The following is a 20,972-nucleotide window of genomic DNA, read 5'->3' on the forward strand; positions in this document are numbered from 1 at the left end:
TTATAGGAAACTGCCAAATTGTCTTCCAAAGTGGCTATATCATTTTGCATTCCCACCAACAATGAGAGTCCCTGTTGCTCCAAATCCTCCACCAGAATTTGGTATTCACGTTTTGGATTTCAGCATTCTAATAGGTGTGTAGTGGTATCTAATTGTTGTTTTAATTTGCATTTCCCTGATGACATATGTTTATTTGCCATCTGTATACCTTCTTTGATGAGATGCCTGGTAAGGTCTTTTGCTCATGTTTTAACTGGGTTGCTCATTTCCCTGTTCTTGAGTTTTAAGAGTTCTTTGTATACTTTGTATAAAATTCCTTTAAGTGACATGTCTTGTGCAAATATTTTCTCCCAGTCAATGGCTTGTCTTTTCATTCTCTTTATAGTGTCTTTGCAGATCAGAAGTTTTTAATTTTAATGGAGTCCAGCTCATCAATTAGTTTTTTCATAGATTTTGCCTTTGGTGTTGCATCTAAAAAGTTATTGCCATACTCAAGGTCATCTAGGATTCTCTCCTTTGTTATCTTCTGAGAGTTTTATCGTTTTAAATTTACTTTTAGGTCTATGATGCATTTTGAGGTAATTTTTGTGAAGGGTTTAAGATCTATGTTTAGATTCTTTTTTTGCAAATGAATGTCTGGTTGTTTCAGCACCATTTGTTGAAAAAAATTATCTTTCCTCCATTGCAATGTCTTTGCTCCTTTGTCAAAGGTCAATTGACTATATATATGTGAGTCTGTTTCCAGGCTGTCTGTTCTGTTCCATTGATCTGCTTGTTTATTCTTTTGCCAATACCACGCCATCTTGATGACCATAGCTTTATAGGAAGTGTTGGAGTTGAGTAGTGTCAGTTCTCCAGCTTGTGTGTTCTTTTCCTGCAGTATTGTGTCAGCTATTCTGGGTCTTCCGCCTCGCTATAAAAGAATCAGCTTGTAAATATCCACAAAATAACTTGCTGGGATTTTGACATACCACAGATTGTTTATCTCTTCACTTACTGAAGGACATCTTAGTTGCTTCCAATTTTTGGCAACTGCAAATAAAGGTGCTACAGACATTCATACATAGGTTTTTGTGGGAACAGGAAACCTACTCATTTGGGTAGACACCAAGGAGCACAATTATTGGATCACATGGTGAGACTATGTTTAGCTCATTAGGAAACTGCCATAGCTATATGTTTTTTGCATTTGTTCAGAGATTTTTTTGTTACCATGTCACTAACATGATTAATTCTCAGAATAAACCTTTGGGTTGGGGGTTATTAGCCTTGCCTTCTGGCTAATGTTATTAAATGTTGTTGCTGAAAGAAACACTGAAGATTCCTAAGCCTCTAAGCTTTCTGAGTGTGAGATCCGCATCCCCTATCACTGCTCCTCTATGGGTTCCATGGCACCATGAGTACCATGAGTACACCATGAGTACCATAGTGGACACTAGTTGCTGAATTAGTGTCCACTACACACTGAATACCAATTATGGAAAAACCACTTCACCGTACAAATGAAAACACAAAGGTCCCAAAACGAGAAATGAGATACTTCTGGCCAAACGGCATTTTACTAGTAAGAGAACCAAGACTAAAACTAAACTATTGTGCCTTGTAGATCTATAGACCTATATTTTGAGCCAGCAGTCCTTGACTCACTACATTCTAGCAAGACAAGCTGGAAGATTCTTAAATCTGTAGTTAGTACTGCATTGAACACCCCCCACCCCCCGTCACTTTCAGGCCTACCCACTACTGACTGCCATTACCAGATTGCCCAAAGATGCCCAAAATGGTGTTCTAATCTGAGTATAAGGCCACTGTAGCTACAAAGTCTCGTAGGGTAACGAGTGATAATAGTAGTGACAACAATAATAAAAAATAGCCAAGAATTATTGATTGCTTAGTATTGTCAGGGTCTTTGCATATATTATTTCATTTTACACTCATAGCTGCCCCTTGGTTCAGCATCATTACTAGCCACAATTTAGAGATAAATAGATTGAGCTTTAGGGAGGTTAAATAACTTGTTCGGGGTGCTACAACTTTCAGTGGTAAAGCCACATGTGTGTCCATCCATTCTCGACTCCACTTAGCAGTGTACTACTTTACAGTTAAAATAATGAGATTTAGAGTTAGATGGACCTGCATTAGTATTCTGGAGCAGCCATATTGTCAGTCATGTGATCTTAACCTTGTGCCTTCTAGCTGCAATGTTCCCATCATGGGGTAGTAACATCCATGGCAGACGCTGTCCCTTGTTACCTCAAAACCATTGCCTCCCACTGTACAGAACATCAATATGTTCAAAGAGTTGGCAGGAGGCACCAAGTCTCATGGAAGTCAGACTCTTATCCCAATCTGGTGAGATGAATCATGACTGGTTTAAACTAGATATGGTAATGGCAGCCAAGTTACCCAGTCTTGTTAGGAACAGTATGCTGAGGAGAGAGTCTCTTCTCAAATGAAAAGGCAAAGCCCGTTGCAAAGGAAGCTTATTACTCTTTTCCTTTCTTCCTCTGTAGATCTTGGACATGATACCTGGATGTGCGGCAGCTATCTTGTAATTATGAGGTGACAAGTCAATAGACTGAGATAGTGGAGCAGCAAAGATAGAAAAGGTCTGGATTTTTTATAGCATTGTTGAACTGTTCCATCAGCCTAAGACAGATGACTATCTCCAGACTTCTTGTTATGTACAACATATCCTGTTGTTTAAGTCACTCTAACTTGGATTGTTTCTTATTTTCAGCTGAAATTATTTCTAATAGATATACAGATTTCCAACAAAGCACAGTGTAGAGCAGCTTAACGTGGTACCTATGTGCCAAAGTTCCAGAGCAAGAGTTCCTGGGTTCTAATCTTGGCTCTGTGGCGTGACTTTAGACAAGTCACTTAGCTTCTCTGTGACTCGCTTTTCTCATGTATAAAATGCTCAGTAACTGTGTATTGACTGTTGAATAAAGGATAATAGTGATACTGAATTCATATGGTTGTTAGGATCATTGAATGACTAAACATTTTATAAAATGATTAGAACATTGCTTGGCACATTGTAATTGGCTGCAGGTGTGCTTGTCAAAGTAAAATTAAAAGAAAAGTAGTCACTATTATAGGCTTGGGTTTGCATCTTGATCCCATCATTGGGCCACTTGTGGTGTTTAAGCAGAACCTTCACCCTTTCACTACTGAGGCTCATAGAGCATGAAACTCCCCCTAAAATCTGTCTCAAAGCAGCCACAATGGTGGTTTCTTTTTGACAAAAAAAGGCTCCTTAGAGAACGTTGGCTTGCAAAGGAGAGGCTGTGACTACCAAGTCGTGTCAACAACTGAATGGCCGAAATACCCAAACTTGCCCATGCAAATGGGCTTGGGTCTCTCCTGGCAGCCCCCTTTGAAGGCTCTAGACTTATCTGTGAACTCCTTTTTTGAGAGGGTCTTTCCAACTAGTGGTTTATTCTTTGACTCTCCTCATACCTTTCTTGCCAGAGAGTGAGAGTGAGAAGGAAGGGCTAATGCCTGAGCTCCTGCCCTTTCTATGCAGTGAGGGTCAAGATCCTCAGCTGGTGTTTGAGGCAACTGTTGTAACCTGGGTCTCTCCTTTTCTACCATCCAAGTTGCCACCTCTGTCGAGGTCCCACTCTAATTTGGGCAGCCACTAAGCAATATTTTGAAATATACCTTGTTCATGGGTTTAAAGGATCAACTGGTAGGTGTGTCCATTAGCAAATCCTATGGAACAAATATCTGCTCTTTTTACCCCCTACTTACCTTCTCCACCAAGGACAGTTCAGACAAAGTTGTCACCACCTTTGGCCTGATTTACTGCAGGAGCCTCCTAATCTATCTTCCTGTTTCTACTCTATCCTTTATCCCCCCTTGGCAGCCAGGGGATCCTTTAAAAATGTGAACCAAAGCATGGGACTAAACCACTCAAAATCTTCCCATGGATCTCATCTCAGATTAAAATCCTAAGTGCCTTCTCTTGTCCTTAGTGAACCCCAGGTGCACCGTTCCTCTGCCACTTTGCCCCCTTGTTTATCCTACTTCCCACACTGGCCTCCTTGCTGTGGGCCAGACATATCTGAGACCAGTGTGGCTTCAGGGCTTTTGCACATACCATTTTCCTTTTCTGGAACACTCTCTCTTCCTCGCACATCTGCCTGGCTCTCTGCTCAGATGTCAACTCTCAGAGAGGCCTTTTCTGACCACTCCCTCTAAAAGAGTTTCCCCCGCCCCTCATTTCCTATCATTATCTGTAGTACTGATGACTTGCGGATGTTATTACAAATTTGGTTATTTTTTGCATCCTCCAGCAAAATGTAAGCCAAGTGAAGAATGAGGTATTGTTTTGTTCATCAAGAAATCCACAGAAACCAGAACATTCTGTAGCAGGTGATCACTAAATATTTGTTAAACTACAAAAAGCCATTTTGGGTTAGAAATAAGGTATAGCTGACACAATTCTAAGCCTGATGTTTCTTATGAGCCTGCTAAATTGGCCCTGAAACCACCTCCCAGAAACCTCTAGATATGTTCTGAATAATGGGAGCAATGCTGGACCAGTGTTTGAGGTTCCAAAGTGAATACATGAAAGTGAAAATGAAGCTACATGTGACTGGATGAACCCTCTTACATTTGTTTAAAAATCCTCTTCATCATGATTAGTTCACGCTCTCTTTTTTTTGCTTTGCTCCTAGGCACCAGACAAGTCATTCCAAATATGGGGTCTTGGTACCAGTCAGAACGAGGTTCCCGTCTGTGGTTTAAAAACAAAATGACCTTGTTCCTTGATATTCTTTCCATTGAAAGATGGGATATATGACTTTTCCTTGAGTCTGTGCAGGCTTGTGACTGCTTTATGCAGCTCCTGCCTGGTTTTCTGAGCATACTTATTCCGGGGAAAGCACTGGGACTGTCGAGCCGAAGAGGTCCCTGGTGGGTGCTCTTGTTTGTAGCCTCAGCTGAGCTCCCAGCATCAGCCAGCAACCCTGAGAGCCGCCATCTTGGATGCACATGTAGGCCCTCTGCACCTTCAAAAGTCCGCGGCCTGGCTGACATCTGACCACAAGGGCATGGGAAACTCCAAGTGAGAACCACCCAGCCAAGCCCATCCCAAATTCTTGACCAAAAAAATCATGCAACATGAAACAATTATTGTTTTACAACACTAAGTTTTGCAGTAAATCTGTAATCTGCAATAGTAATGAGAACCCCACCTTAACTCTTCCTCCTACGTACTAGGCAATCATGAGAAAAACCTTTTTTTTAACACTCTGGGCATCAGATTTCTCATCTGTAAGTTAAGAGTGATAAGATATATTGATGTGGTTGTTGTTTCAAGCAAAAGCAAGTTTTGTCCAAAACCTAGCATGCTTCTCCACACAAACAATATTTTCTCAAATTTAAGTGCCTTCATTTTATGACTCACCCTTAATTCATGTGTACTAAGAAAGAAACAAATGCTTCCAATTAAACTACTGCATTACTGTATGCCACTGGTTGTAGGACACATACCTATTTTGGAAATACTGAAATTTGAAAAGATGTATGTGTTAGCATCTTTGATTTAAAGACTGATTAACATAAGCACCTAGAGCGAAAAACAAGATCCCCAAGATTAGAGTTTGTGAAGTGTAAGAGGAGACGTTAAAGCAAATGTACCTTTGTATGAAAGTCTCCAATCTGCCATTCTGTTTTATATGATAAAACACAAGGATTAGTGCAGACAACCTTGTGGTCCAGACAAAAAGTGCCTTCCTTGTCAGCCGTCAAATGGTTAGAATTCAAATGACATCACGTCACAGTTATTTAGCCAAAATATATTTTGCAAAAGGGATGAAGTCAGATCCCTAAATCTGGCTGTGAGTCAATAAGTTGTTTTCAGCAGTAATTCATCCCTAGTAATAGTAATAGTCCAAGCCCCATTTCTCTTTGGTTCTTGAGAATTTCCTTTTTTTAGGACATGAACTAGTAGTTCCTTGAGTATTCCAGCCAATGGGCAGAAGGGGTCTAGGCAGTGGGCAAAAGGATGACACAAGGAGACCCAGGGCCACATCTAGTGGGACAGAAACATAAGCATCAGCTTCTTAGCAGGCTTGATGCTAAGTGTTCACATGGAGCTCTGCAGTCAGTACAGCTGCCCAGAGTGCTACTATGCTAATCCTCATGTGAAAGGCAAACCTACTTCAGGACCAGAGAGGTTAAGTCTCTTCCTCAAAGTCACACAGCTTGATTATGTCAACTTAGACCATCAGACACCAGAGCCTGTACTTATACCCACAGCACTGTACTAACCAGAATGTTTGCAAAGACACAGAAATAGTCATAAGAGGCTCCAACAAACCCAAAGCTCACACCACAACAGCTGTCTTATCAGCTTTACCTAAACAGAGAATTTCTTTTAATCCATACCATCTTACTTTGTTCAGTATGGGTTTTCCGATAAGGCCGTTCTTACCTCCTTCTCTTTCTGGTAAAAACCAAAACATCCTTCAAGACCCAGCTCAAATGGGACAGTTTAACTCCTTGTTCCTACAGGGTGGGCCCTGGCTGCATTTGGCTCCAGCATATTGTCCCTGGGGCTGCATGGCTGGCGCTCCTGGAATTGTTGGGAGTGGTTTCTGTTGATTACTCCTATTGGAGTGGAAGTTTCTTGAGGTTCTGGAGTTACACTGAGTTTGACTCTATGATTTACAGCTATGGCCTTGGACAAATGTCTTAGCTTTCCTGAGCTTTAATTTTCTTATCTACTTCCCAGAATTGTCGTAATGCAGTGTCTTTGCTTAGATTGCATGGTCAGTGCCCAATATTGTTTACTGTTATGTGATTGGCACTTGTGGAGCATCTTTGTGCATTATCTCAGTCTTCAACAGCCCTCTGAGGTAGGTTCTTTCACTACCACCCCTTTTTCACAGATGAGGAAACTGAGGTGAAACCTCTTGCCCATGGTTCCACAGCTCAGATGTGACAAAACTGGGCTGTAATCGTACCTTTTTAAACTCCCTTCCCTCGATGGAATCCCAGTGAAAGCCTCCATGAACTGATTGCCAAGGATGTTTTGTCATGTATCAGTCTCTTTAGATGTATTTTAATTCAGATCTTAATTTTCCACTCATTTGTGCCTAGGTGACATTATCCTAGTTTGCAGGAAAATGATGCTGCAACCAGCTTTGTCTCTGTAAACTGTGGTTGTTTACACATTTCAGGTGTCTGGCAATAATGTGTCCCTCCACCTGGCTCTTATGCATGGCAGATTATTAGCACCACAACTGCCCATTTAGTTAATGAATCGAAAACATGGATCACGCCCATTATTGGCCTTGAAAAGCTCAAGCAAACTCTTAAGCATAACTAAGGGGCCCACCTCGTTTTCCAACCCAAAGAATGCCAGGGCTACGCCTCCTATTTACTTTGAATGATTGGCTCACCAAGGTTTTTGCTGGCTTTCTGTGTTGCTGCAATCATGGGAACCCTCTAACTCTGCTGACATTCCTGATGTGCTACGTTTTTGTTTTTTTTTTTCTTTTTTTGAGATGGAGTCTCGTTCTGTCTCCCAGGCTGGAGTGCAGTGGAGCGATCTCAGCTCACTGCAACCTCCACCTTCCGCCTCCCAAGTTCAAGCATTCTCCTGCCTCAGCTTCCCGAGTAGCTGAGATTGCAGACACGTGCCACCACGCTCGGCTATTTTTTGTGTTTTTAGTAGAGATGGGGTTTCACCATGTTGTCCAGGCTGGTCTCAAACTCCTGACCCCAAGTGATCTGCCCACCTCAGCCTCCTAAAGTGCTGGGATTACAGGTGTAAGCCACCGTGCCCAGCCGCTACTTGTTTTTTTTCCTCAAGACATAACAGTTAAATTCTCCAAACAAAACAAGTTTGATTTTATTTGCCAGAGAATATTCTGAGTAAGCAGAACAAGATCCATTACTAAATCAAGCCTCACCCCACACCTGGGCAGCCCCCTCAGCAAGGTAGGTGCCTTGTTTGGCAGAATGGTGGAGATCTTCCTGACTAAGCATGGATCTGGTGAAAGCCCATGGGCTCAGTGCGGGGGCCAAGGTTAATTCACGGTCCCAGCTCATGGTGCAGACTGGCCAGTGAAAGACACACTCAGGGCCTCAGCAATGTCCTTGGCTGCTGGTTTACCTTTACTTTCAGCAGCAGCAGAAGGGTTGGTCATACCTGAGGTGGAGAAAGATGTCGGGGTAGGGGTTGGGGGATGGAGCTAATATTATTGAAAGCGTACTTTGTGCCAAGCACTGAGCGAGGTTCCCCATTTGCAGGTATTCGGGGATTGTCTACCTACTGACTATTGTTAACTTCTAGTTTCTTTCCATTGTCCTCAGAGTAGATGCTGTACATGACTGCAGTCCTTTGAAAGTGATTGAGGTTATTTTTTGGCTCAGTGTCCTGTGACGAATGTTGCATGTGCACCTGAAAAGAATGTGTCCTCTGCAGTTTGGGGATGGAGTGTTCCATAAATATCAACTGTGAAAGGTCCAGTACTCAGCTGGTATAGACTCACTGTTCAAGAAAAGCTTATTCTTTCATTTATTGCCATGATTACCAGATAAACCTATAAGCAAGAGGCTGTTTTGCTAGTTGTGTAGACCAGCGGTTTCGGGAGAGAATGTAGTCTTCACTCTGCAGTGAGCTCAGAGGAGGAGAGAGGGAAAAAGTCCATGTGGGTGAGAAGGCACTGCCAGGCCCTGACCCCAGGAGGCAGGTGCTGTGCCAACTTGTCCTCCACGTGGCCCAAATAAGAAGAAAAGGCCAAGAACTCTAAACAGATCGCTGAGACCAGGGGAAAATATCTTGAGATTTACTGGAGGGAGGGAAATTTACCCATGGAAATGAGAGGAGCTATGTGTGGTGACACCCCTTCTCATCTCAAGCACTTAGCCAAAACTGATGTGATCAGAGACCTACTGTCTTAGTCCATTTTGGCTGCTACAACGGAATACTTTAAGACTAAGTTCACTTCTCACAGTTCTAGAGGTTTGGAAGTCCAACATCAAGGTGCTGACAGATTCTGTGTCTGGTGAAGGCACATTTCCTTGTTCATAAATGATTACTTTTTTGCAGTGTCCTAATGTGAAGGAAGGGGCAGGAGAGCTCTCTGAGGTCCCTTTTATAATGGTACTAATCTCAATCATGAGGGGTCCACTGTCATGACCATCACCCCCCAATAATGGTACTAATCCCAACCATGAGGAGGGTTCCACTGTCATGACCATCACCCCCAAAAGGCCCCACCTCCCAATACCATTACCCTGGAGGTTAGAATTTCAGCATATGAATTTTGGGAGGACACAAATGTTCAGTCTATAACTGGGATGCAAGGATTCAACATTGCCCCTGCCCTTCTGGAATCTGCAGGCCATGAGGGCATACAGATGATTAAACACGTAATTACACATAGCAGGGTGGTGGGGGGGTCATAATTGGAAAAGTATGTCCAGATTAGAAGAAAATCGTTCTTTATTTGTTTCTCTCTCTCTCTTTCTCTGTTACACATATTTGCAGACAAACCAGGAGGATTTCTACAGGGAAGCTGAAAGGGGAAAACAACAGGATCCTATCTATAAACCTATTAGAAACCATTAGAGAATGATTTCATGAAGAGTAAGGAACATGTGAGTTCGCTAGGGCCTCACCCACTAGGATCAGAAATGCTTGGAACATTTTTTGTACCATAAACCCTTTTGGCAAACTAGAGAAGCTATGGACATCTTTTCAGAATAATGCTTTTAAAATGCATGTAACAAAATCCTCGGATTTTATTTCAAAGGATTGCAAAGAAAACCAATTGCGTTGAATTCAGTTCTACACATGGGCCTTCCCCTCCACCTCACTCAATCTATGGGACAGGGACCTGGATGTTTATGGAGTAGTGGGGAGATACTTTGCAGACAAAGAAAAAGTCTTTCCCAGGGCCAGCAGTTTTCTATATATATGGAATTCGTTACCTCCAAGGAGGGCCTGACTGGAGGTTTGGGTAACTCCCACAGAAGACTGTCTTTACCTGCCTTTGGTGAGCTTACGGTTTCTGTTTCTTTTCTCAAAAGACTGTGTGCCCAAACTTCCAGAAAGTAGACATATTGATGCAGTTGAATTGCCCACCTTTTACATTTCCCTTATTGTTCCATGGATGGGATATAATGAATTGGCAATGGAGGGAAGAGAAAAGTTAAAGGCTAACTTTGATGGGGGGCTAAGTCCTCAGAGAACGTGTTTCTTAGGGAGCCTTTTGTCACTTGTTAGGCTTTGGAATCCTCTTTGGGAGTTCACCAAACAGAGAGTGCGGCCCAGGAGGATGGGGGGCTGAGGAGAAGTTAGAGGTTCGGGGAGGACCCAGGTCATATTCTGGGAGGTGGCAGGGGCTGTGGGTCCCGTGAGATCAGACACCAGTTATGAAGGAACTACTGGCAGACACTTTGCTCATTAATGTCAACCCCCCATGCTCATTACCACCCTAGGACCTGGGGTCCCCACTATACCACTGAGACAACAGTTGCTGAGCATAGTTAATCCAAGATCCTCCAGTGAGAAGCAGTGGAGCTAAGATCTGATTCCACATAATCTAGGCTCCTAAATATTTTTTTTTCTATTGCCACATGCCCAGCGGTCTCCCTGTGGCATGGAGGTCGTGGGTGCAGCTTGTGGAGTCGGATTGCCAGGTTTCGATTCTAGCTCCTCTATTTAAATAGCTTGATGATCCCAGGTCAGTTCCTGCTCCTCGTCTGTAAAATGGGAATAATTTTTTCACCTTTCCCACAGAATTTCCTGGGGGATTAAAGGGAGGATGTAACTAAAGCTCTGAGCACACGTGCCTAGCATGTGAGCGCTCCTTAAATGTTAGTTACTGTGATTATTTTTAGCCCAGCAGGACAGGGAGGAGTGTTAGGTCCCTGGGGGCGATCACTCCTCTGTTTACTCCTCGGACTGTCCCAGCCTGGCAGGCGTTCATGAGTTTGTTTCTCCTGTCCCAAGGTTGCCCTGGTGCTCTGCAGTGACCGGCAGGGCTGAGATGATTATACAACCTGCACTCCGGGCCAAGTCCGGTACTCGTCCCAGCTGTCGGCTAAGCCTGCACTGCTGTGGGTGAGGGAATCACTCCTTTCCAGCTGGCTTTCTCACGCTGGAGAAACCTGACCTTTATTCAGAATCATCCTCCAGCGCCCGCATCACACAGCACCCTGGCTCACCCCCCCCTCCTCCAACATGTCCTTTACATTCTCATCTGGGGAGATAATGGGGCTCCAGTGTCCCCAAGACAACTGATTTTCCTTTCTTCTTCATTCTTGATAACTCTCTGTTCTCCAGAGGTGCTGCTTAGACTCTAGAGGGATACATGAAAGAGCGGTAAGGTGACAAAGAAAACAGCTGGGTTCAATCCTGGCTGCATACTCAGTGTGGGACAGAACAACTGCTCTACCTTTAAAGTTACTTATCAGGATAATATACAGTATTTCATGTATATATACATACATTTATAATATGTAATAAATTTTTGTAACATTGTGAGGATGGTAAAAGCTTAGCCCAGTGCCTGGCACATCATAAGCACCCCACAGGTGCCAGCTGGCATCATTAGCAGCCATAGGAAAACTCAGGGTGTGTCTCCATTCCAAGCTTTGTGGCCTGTGGGTCTCAGTGTCCCCATTGTCCTGTGGGGTTGCTGAGAGCTGTCCTCATAAGGTTGTGAGGGTGGGAATATGAGAGGAGTTTGAGAAAGCCAAAGCCTAACAGGTCAACAACTGGACTGAGCTCTCCCCTTCTCCCCTGGGCCGTGTGCAAGCTTTGGGCCTGGTGGTGACACCTATCCCTCCATCCCACCGGGCGGGCCCAGCTGACCCTCCCAGTGCAGGGGCTGGGAAGCTGCAAAGAACCCTTAGGCTCAGAATTTTCAGCTATCCATCAGCCCCCCTGCTGTGTCTCATTTATTTTTCTCTATCTCCTTTTCCATCTCCCCTTCCAGCACCTTCTGAAACTCCCTAGTCCTGTACTATCAACACACCAACCTTTGCTTAATTGTCACATCAGACAGATGGCTCAGGTGTCTCCAGCTCCCTGAAGCTCTTCCCTTCCCCTCCCCTGGGCAGGGGCCTCAGGCCTTCCTCTGACTGATCCAGCCCACTTCCCAGTGTCCAAACTATTAGGTTGATGCAAAAGTAATTGCGATTTTTGCCATTAAAGATAATGGCAAAAACTGCAATTACTTTTGCATCAACCTAATAACTTTTGCACCACTAGGAGATCTCCTGCCATCTACTCAGTCTTCCATCCCACTCTCTGGGGCTTTATTCTTTCTATTCTTTCTGTTTCTTGCTGCCCACAGTGCCCCCACCTCCTGTGGCTGAAATGCTGCCCTCTCCCATCCTGCCCAGATGCCTCCTCCACCAAACTTTTCCGACTGCCGCATCTGGAATAATACATATATGCAACTTTAAGATCTGTCTTTCTTTTTTGATCTTTTCATATTTTTTTATTTCTATTTTGGTTATTTGCTGCCATATTCCTTAAGGAAAAGATTCCACCCTCACAATGCCTAAGCAGCTTGGATCATGGAAAGAGCTTGGGCTTCTCTCCCCACTTCTGTTCTCTCATCAGTAAAATGGGGATAAGCATTGTAAATAACCAACCCTCTTAAGAGTTGCTGTAAGGCTTGGCCGGGCGCAGTGGCTCACGCCTATAATCCCAGCACTTTGGGAGGCCGAGGTGGGAGGATCACCTGAGGTCAGGAATTCGAGACCGGCCTGGCAAACATGGTGAAACCCCGTCACTACTAAAAATACAAAAATTAGCCAGGCTTGATGGCAGGTGCCTGTAATCCCAGCTACTCAGGAGGCTGAGGCAGGAGAATCTCTTGAACCTGGGAGGCGGAGGTTGCAGTGAGCTGAGATCGCGCCTTTGCACTCCAGCCTGGGGGACAAGAGCAAGACTTTGTCTCAAAAAATAAAAAGAGTTGCTATAAGGCTTGAAAGAGGCCTTTGGCATGAATATCACCTCCCTCAGGGCTCTGCACATTTTTTTCTTTTTTTGAGACAGAGTCTAGCCCTGTCGCCCAGGCTGGAGTGCTATGGCACAGTCTCGGCTCACTGCAACCTCCGCCTCCCAGGTTCAAGCAATTCCTCTGCCTCAATCTCCTGAGTAGCTGGGATTACAGGTGCACGCCACCACGCCCAGTTAATTTTTGTATTTTTAGTAGAGACAGGGTTTCACCATGTTGGCTAGGGTGGTCTCAAACTCCTGACCTCGTGATCTGCCCGCCTCAGCTTCCCAAAGTGCTGGGATTACAGGCGTGAGCCACCGCGCCGTGCCAGCTCTGCACATTTTAAGGAACCAATGAATAAGTGATTGAATGATTGAATGGATAAAGGCCTTTACTGTTCTACTTGAAGCTGTCAAAATGGATAGGTTTTTGCTACAGTCCTCGCCAACCCTCTTAATGCCACATCAGCAGCATGGCGTATGCACCTGCAAACCCAGGCTCTGCATCAGGTTGCCAGGTCACCTAAATGACAGCTGTGAATTCTAAAACAGGGGTCAGCAAACTATGATCCGCAAGTTAAATCCAGTCCACAGCCTGTTTTTTGTACAGCTTGCACATTAAGGATTTTTGCTATGTTCTTAAATGGTTTTTACATAGAAAATGTTACATTTTTAAATGTAAGTGTAAATTAAATGCAAATATAAACATTTACATTTTTAGATGTTTAAATAAAAAAATCACAAGATGTAATTTTATAGCATGAAAATTATAGGAAATTCTATCATTAGCACTTGTAAATAAAGATTCATTGGCACACAACTGTGCTTGTTCATTTATGTATTGTCTACATAAGCTATAGTTGGTGTGTGCAGAGCTTTCACTCGATGGCACAGTTGAGTAGTTTCAACAGAGATGGGATGGCCCACAAAACCAAAATATTTACTACTTGGCCCATTGCAAAAAAATTTTGTGCTGATCCTTGGTGTATGAAACAGGAGCAATGATGAATACCTACCCATCGTGTGTGGGTAAAATGTTAAAGTACTTGATATCAAGTGGGCACTCAAGAAAAGTTTTTTCTTCTACTGTCTGTTCCTCCCGGTCTTCATTCCCTTTCACAGAGGGCTCTTTTATTTCAGGGTCCAAGCCATGTAAAACCATAGAAAAAGGATGACAGGGAGACTCTGAACTAGTTCCACGCCCATACCAGGCGTCAAACAGCAGAGCTGTGTTTGTCAGCTCCACCTTCCCGCTCCAGAGCCTCCCCCAGACCTCTCAGTCTATGGGACTGTTGGTGGACAGGCAGCGTTTAAATCCATTGCGTCTTTTGCATCTCATGATTCCAGACGTGGATGGGGCCAGCCCTGCATGGCCTGCCCCGGAGAGAAACTTCTATTAGGTTTATCAGAGGCTGGACAGCATCCACTGCATCTTTTCTTGCTTTGGGCATTTTAAAACTTGGGCTGCTGTTGCATAGGAGATTGCAGCTGCAGTTTGGGTTGGCTTAAGATGAGATGCAGCCTCTGGGCTGAAATTGAGGGTCCTGATTCTGCTTTGAGAGATGGTATGGCATCCTGAAAAGAACCGAGATTTGGAATCTGGGCTGGAATCCCAGCTGTGCCCCTCACAAGTTCTAGGATTCATACTTTTTTCTTTTTCTGAAAAGTGGGGGTGATGCTTTTTCTTGGGGTGAGGGTGGGGTGTTGGCAGGGTTCTCCACTATGTAAGCTTGAGGGAGCAGGGTTTTGTCTTTTTCTGCACTGAAGCCCAGCTTCTAGAACAGTGCCTGGCTGGGGGTGAGCACTCAGCAAACACCTGCCTTAGAAAGGAGATTAAATGTAGAGTTCCTGGCACATGATAGAATCTCATTAAGTGGTCACATTGCCATTGTCTGTACTCAACCAGGAATTGGCACACTATGGCCCACAGCCTGTTTTTGTAAATAAAGTTTTATTGGAACATAGCTATGCCCATTTCTTTACATATTGTCTGTGACTGCTTTCCTGCTATAGTGGGGGAGTGGAATCGTGAGACAGACCTGTGCCCTGCCGAACCTAAAGTATACATTGTCTGGCTCTTTACAGCAAAACTTTGTGGTTTCTGCTCTGAATGTCAGGGTGACCCTGTCTGAGGATGATCATGGATTTCATTTTCCCTTGTTTGTTAGTGTTGCGGTCAGCCACAAGTTGAAAACAAGGAACCAGCTTGAGGTACGCATTCTCGAGGCCCTTTCTAAGATACTTATGGAGACTTTTCTTTTCCACTCCGATTCCGCCACGCTCTTTCGGCATGGTCATAACTGGCTTCTCTGTGCCCTCCAGATCTCATATGTAAGATGGTGTTACTTTCATTTCTTTGTGAAAAGAAACTCAACCCATCTGTCAATTGCTGGTATATTCATTAGGGATTAACCATGGGTCCTGCAACAAGTAGGCTCAGGGCACAGAGGACATGAGTCAAAATAAAAAAAGATAACCAACCAGGTACAACTGTGCTTTGTAATATTATAGAATAGAATGCTGATGGGGTACAGGAAGGAGTCCACTGTGTCTGTGGGGCACAGGGTACATAAGATTCTGATTTACTTTTCCATCATGGTGAATGGCATGATCTTAGACACCTTAGTTAGCTTTATTCAAACTCAGTTTTCCAATCTGTAAAATGACAGTGTTCACTATATGCTGTCACTCTCTTTGATGGGCAGGGCCCACAGTTAGGAGCCTCTCGAGACGTTGGTATCTAGAGCGGTGAAGGAGGGCTTTCTGAAATGAGTGAACATGTGTCAAATGCTCTGAGGTCCTCACTTGAAGGGTGCCCTGTCCCCTGTACCAGCTGAGCAATGTGGGTGGGCCACCGTCCTGCTACCATTTTATAGTCAGTGGATCCTTTTTTTTTTCTCTTTCTCTCCAGAAGGACAGAATAATGGGCTCCCAGATTCACAAGCCCCACCAAGAGGATCACCCCAGGAACCCTTGGAGGCTGAGGAGTTCACTGAGGCTACTGCATCTTGAGACTCAGGATGAAGACCCAGCTTGGGGCTGTCAAAGGTGCAGCCTGCCAGCTGAGACCTCCAGGGGTTGAACCCAGGCCCCTTTGCCTTGTTCATGGCTTAGGCCAGTGCTTAGCATATAGTAAACAACTTGTAAATGTTTATTAGAGGATGTATGGTGGGTCATCCCTTCTGAATGGCACACTGTCCATTGTCATTGTCCTCAGAGGCTCCAGCCTCGGGTGCTTCTTAAACTGTGATGGGAATGATGGCAGCAGGTGGGCCCAGGGCTCAGCATGAGAGCTCACAGCAGGCTGTGCTCCACCCCACCCAGGCCCCCAGTCTTGCCTTGTTTCCTGTGCCTCACCAGGCTGGCCTAGAAACTGCTTCTAACTGAAGCCTGCCAACATGTCTGCCCCTAACCACACCTACAACTCTAGGGTCACCTTTAGTCTAGATCAGGGGTCCGTAAACTATAGCCTTTGCCAGGCACGGTGGCTCACGCCTGTAATCCCAGAACTTTGGGAGGCCGAGGCAGGTGAATCACTTGAGGTCAGAAGTTCGAGACCAGCCTGGCCAACATGGCGAAACCCCATCTGTACTAAAAATACAAAAATTAGCCAGGCATGGTAGTGCACACCTGTAATCCCACCTACTTGGAAGGCTGAGGTGGGAGAATCACTTGAACTTTGGAGGTGGAGGTTGCAGGGAGCTGAGATTGTGCCACTGAACTCCAGCCTGGGCGACAGAGTGAGACTCTGTCTCAAAACAAACAAACAAACAAACAAAAACTACAGCCTTTGGGCTAAATCTGGTCAGTGTTCTGTGCTTGTAAGAACTCTGAGTTAAGAACAATTTTTATGTCTCTAAAGGGTTGAAGAATACAAAAAGAATATTCAACAGAGACCATCCGGCTAGCAAAGCCTAAAATATTGACCTTCTGGCCCTTTACAGAAAAGGTGTGCCAGTCGCTGGATTAGGCAGTGCCAACCGCACCCCAGGCTCCCTGTGAAAATTTCAACCACACAGACTCATTTCCTTTCTCTTATCAACACTGAGGCAGGTGTGATTATCATTCCTTGTAAACATGGAGAAACTAAGGCATGGAGAGGTTTAACTCGTTTACCTGAGAATCTATTAAGTAACACAGCCAGGGTTCAAACCCAGGCAGTCCAGCTTCAGAGTCCATACTTCCTAGCTGCACTCTGGGCCATCAGTGTAGGGATGAGCTTCAGACAAGAACTCCCCTCTTAGTTTCTGCCCTCTCCTGCCCCACAGCCAGTGGACAGGCATTTTGCACCCCAGCCTGCCCCCAGCCAGCTCCTTCTCAGAGATTTCCTGCAGGGACTTAGATGGGGCTCTGGGACCACCCTCCTTTTCTGCCCTACCCGGCACCTGGAACTCTGCTTGATCCTGCTCCCTCTGAGGCTGGACACGTCTCCATGAGCCAGGCCTGAAGTTGTTCCCCTCTCTGGACCTCAGGGTCTCCCTTCCTAGGGGCAGTTCCTATGTCCCCTCTCCTCTCTGCCTTCCCCCCGTCCCACCATGTCCTTGGGGCTGGAATTGTAGTGTGCAGCCTTGGGAACAGGGCTGGGCTCAGGGGTTGGGAACAGAGGCCCAGGGCTCTGGCTGACCCTCTCTCATCCCCAGGAGGAGAAGCTGCTGTGTTTAGAGTGTCACAAAGAACAGTGCTGGAGGCTTCAGAAACCTCGGGAGATTCTGAACTAGGCTGAGCAGATGGGATGGTGCCTCTGTGATCAACAGGCCTGACAGAGGAGTGCAGGAGGGGGTGCAAATGGAAAGACAGCTGCCAAGGGGAACAGAGAGCTTTTCAAGTCACCCTTGTCCCCTCCCCACCCCACCATCAGGGCTAAGACTAAACCTCACCATCCGGTTGCGGCCTCTCAGCCCTGGGGATGGAGATTAGTGCGTGTAGAGTGAAGGTAGAGAGGCCATGTTCTGGTTGTGTGACCTTGCACAGGTTATATAACATTCTGTGCCTCACTTTACTCATTTTTAAAATGATGAAGATGATAACTACCTGGCAGGGTGTCTTATATTAGAAATAATATGGTTCCTGGCACTTTGTAAGCACTCGGTGTGAAATTGTCTTCTGCTGCTCCCGTTCATCAGTCCACCCCTCCTCTGCAGAGGTTTCCTTCATGCTGAACAAGCTGGTAGCACCTAAGTTCCTGTTGGTGCACCCTAGTGCCTTCTGCCCAGCCGTCGAGACCCCCAGGGATCCTAGCCCCTGTGGACAGGGACTTTTGTGCCCTCCTTCTCTGTTACCAGCAAGAGTGAGTCATGCACTGAATTTCCATGGGATCATTGCTTGCTAACATTTGTGAGTGAGTTACTGTCTAGAAACCAGCTTTTCTGGCCTCTTCCCATTAATTTCACAAAAGTTATCTTCCTTTGCCCTTACTACAGCCCTGTGAGAGGTTCATTACCCCATTTTACAGACAATTAATACTCTGAGATGAAGTGACTCCCCCGGGGTCGCCTAGCTAAGCAGTGGAGAGTGGGCCTCCCACCCAGGCCTTCTCACTCTGACTCCTGTTCTCCACCTCATCGTATATGGTGACATGCAGGTCACATGATCACACATCCCTAGCTGATATGGAATTGTGAGCTTCTCCTGGATCTTCCGAGGAAGGATGCTTTCAGGAGTGCTTTGGAATGAAGGCAGTGGAGGCCAAGAGACCTCTAGGTCAAAGCCAGGCAGGAGGGTCCTCTCAGGGGCTCAGCCAACAAGTTGCATTTCTCCTTCAGAGGTCTGAAGAGGCAGAACACCCCAGAGGAGTCTGGGGCCACCACCCAGTGTCACTGTGGGAAAACGGCAGCAGGAAATGTCCTCTCGCCTGCGTGCTCCACCTCAGTCCACGCCTTCCCTCCTTCTGGAAGCCTTGCCTGACCACTGACCTGCCCCTTCTATGGGAATCACTACTGACCTTGCAGCTTATTATAGACTTATATGTATGCAGAAATATAATTTTAATTACTTTTGTATTGCTCGAGAGTGATACCGAATCATGATAGAAAATTTAAATAAACAAAATAGCCAAATTAATACCAGTAATCACCCCAGTCAAATATACCCAGCTCATATTTTGATGTAAAATCTTCCAGTACATTTTCTATGTACATATATATATTTTTAGGAAGGAGATTATATTTTACATGCTGTTTTCTAAAACGTTCTTTTAAAACTGTATCATAAACATCTTTCCTTATCATTAAATAGTCTTCTACAACAAACTTTGCTAATGAATTTTTTTTATCATGGTCACTGTTGTGTTATGTGCATCTTAGTTTAGCATCTTCAGTTACATTATAAATGTCTTAAGCCCTCAGGTTCCCCAGCCAGCCGCAGGGTGGGTTTGTTCATTGATTGATGGCTGTATGGGGTGGAGGAGGGAAGTAGAAAGTGAGTGAGATTTGGGTAAGCAAACCTGGGTTTAAATGCTCAGTCTGCAAATTCCATAAATTCTCCTTCCCTCCCTCCCTCCCTCTCAACCTTCCTCCATCCCTCCCTTCCTTCCTTCCTTCTTTCTTTCCTTCCTTCTTTCCTCCCTCCCTCCCTTCCTTCCCTCCTTCCCAAAACAAATGCCTTGTTAGATATTTTATATCTTTATGTAAATATGCACTCATTTAAATATCATGTGGGCACCTCCTCTGAGTGGCCCTGAGCTTGGTTCTTGGATGTGGCACTGCACAAGAGAAACCAGGTCTTTGCTCTCCTGGAGATCGATGCATCCAGTGTGGGGCACAGACTCAAATCAAGGCAATAGACAAAACCTAAGCAGGCCACTAACTTGTGTTTAAGTACAACATCCACATGGACGGGAACGAGAATTACAGGGGAGCACACTTGAGCTGGGGTCCATCAAAGCCCTCTCTGGGGAGGTGACAGTCAAGCCCAGACCTAAAGGAACCTGCTGCAGGGAGGATAGGAAAGATGTTCTGACAAAGGCCTTGAGATGGGGAAGGCTTTGGTTTAGATGAGGAACTTCAGTTGGTTATTCCCTCTCTCATCCATCCTATTGAAACCACCTTTGCAAAAGGTGTGTCAGTGAGAAAATTATAACTGTAAGCTAAGCTAACCCAACCTCCATCTTGCCTTTTCTTTAATTATTCCTGGGCTATTGGGTCAAGCTAACTTTGGAAGACATTTAGGCTACAGTTTAAATGATAATAGGCCTTGCCCAAAACTCAACCACTTTTGTAAAGCTGATAGGGGACCATCAGGGTGTGGGGAGGAGAAGAGCCTGAATCCTACTAAGCTGCAGACATTATTCCGGAGGTTATAAGATATGCAACTTTCCCAATTACTCCTGTGAATAACACTACTATTATAGATTGGCTTTTTGAAATATCTTTCCAGGTTTTTTGCATGTCTGACACCCATGACTCCACCTGGACCTGATGGCTCCACCCAGAAGCAATTCAGCCCAACAGGAGGACAGCTTCAACCCATTACAATTTCATCTCTGCCCCAACCAATCAGCAGCAAGCACCTGTTACCTGTCCACCCCCACCCCTTCCCCCAAACTGCCTTTGAAAAATCCCTAACCTATGAGCTTTGAATAAGATGATATGAGTACGAACTCCATCGCCCACATGGCGTGGCCGGCCTCGTGTCTATTAAGTTCTTTTTATACTACAATGCCATGGTCTTTCTTTATGCAGTGGGCAGGAATAACCCCTTGGGCAGTAACAAATTTGGAGTCTCATGTGGGATTGTGCTGGTGGCTACCTGTGTATGATTCGGTAGCCCCCAGCTGGCAACAGGCCTGGAGGCCAGCTCAATCGGCTGCGTAGTTCTCCTGGCAGAGAGATGGGGGCTGACTCTGGCACCATCTCTACCAGCGGGACACTGCTGACCATGGTGCATGGATGCAGTGGGCAGGAAGAATCTCTTGGGCAGTTATGCTATCTATCCAGTCCATCTGTCAAATGTATCCAGACTATGACCTCCTCTCACTTCTTGGTCGAAGCCA

At 45.2% G+C, this 20,972-nt stretch overlaps 1 protein-coding gene across 8 annotated transcripts in view; it reads left to right on the forward strand.

Moving 5' to 3' along the window:
* The window catches only part of LOC129041960 (uncharacterized), a 208,282-nt gene extending 187,656 nt beyond the window's left edge, over window positions 1–20,626 (forward strand). For 5 of the 8 annotated variants that reach the window (XR_010127292.1, XR_010127291.1, XR_010127290.1 and 2 more), the window contains 4 exons: window positions 7–134; window positions 2,514–11,092; window positions 15,068–15,193; window positions 15,894–19,230. Coding sequence is in view for 1 of the 8 variants with exons in the window: in XM_063669067.1 (XP_063525137.1) it covers window positions 7–134; window positions 15,151–15,193; window positions 15,894–16,030; window positions 20,357–20,558 (510 nt within the window). In the remaining 7 variants the exon portion in view is untranslated. Of the gene's footprint in view, window positions 1–6; window positions 135–2,513; window positions 11,093–15,067; window positions 15,194–15,893; window positions 19,231–20,356 lie in introns of those variants that run through there. The other 3 variants (XM_063669067.1, XR_010127289.1, XR_010127296.1) reach the window with 3 other exon arrangements.
* Window positions 20,627–20,972: the final 346 nt, after the last annotated feature.

The sequence above is a fragment of the Pongo pygmaeus genome, chromosome 7 (assembly GCF_028885625.2).
Source record: "Pongo pygmaeus isolate AG05252 chromosome 7, NHGRI_mPonPyg2-v2.0_pri, whole genome shotgun sequence".
NCBI classification, from domain to species: Eukaryota; Metazoa; Chordata; class Mammalia; order Primates; family Hominidae; genus Pongo; species Pongo pygmaeus.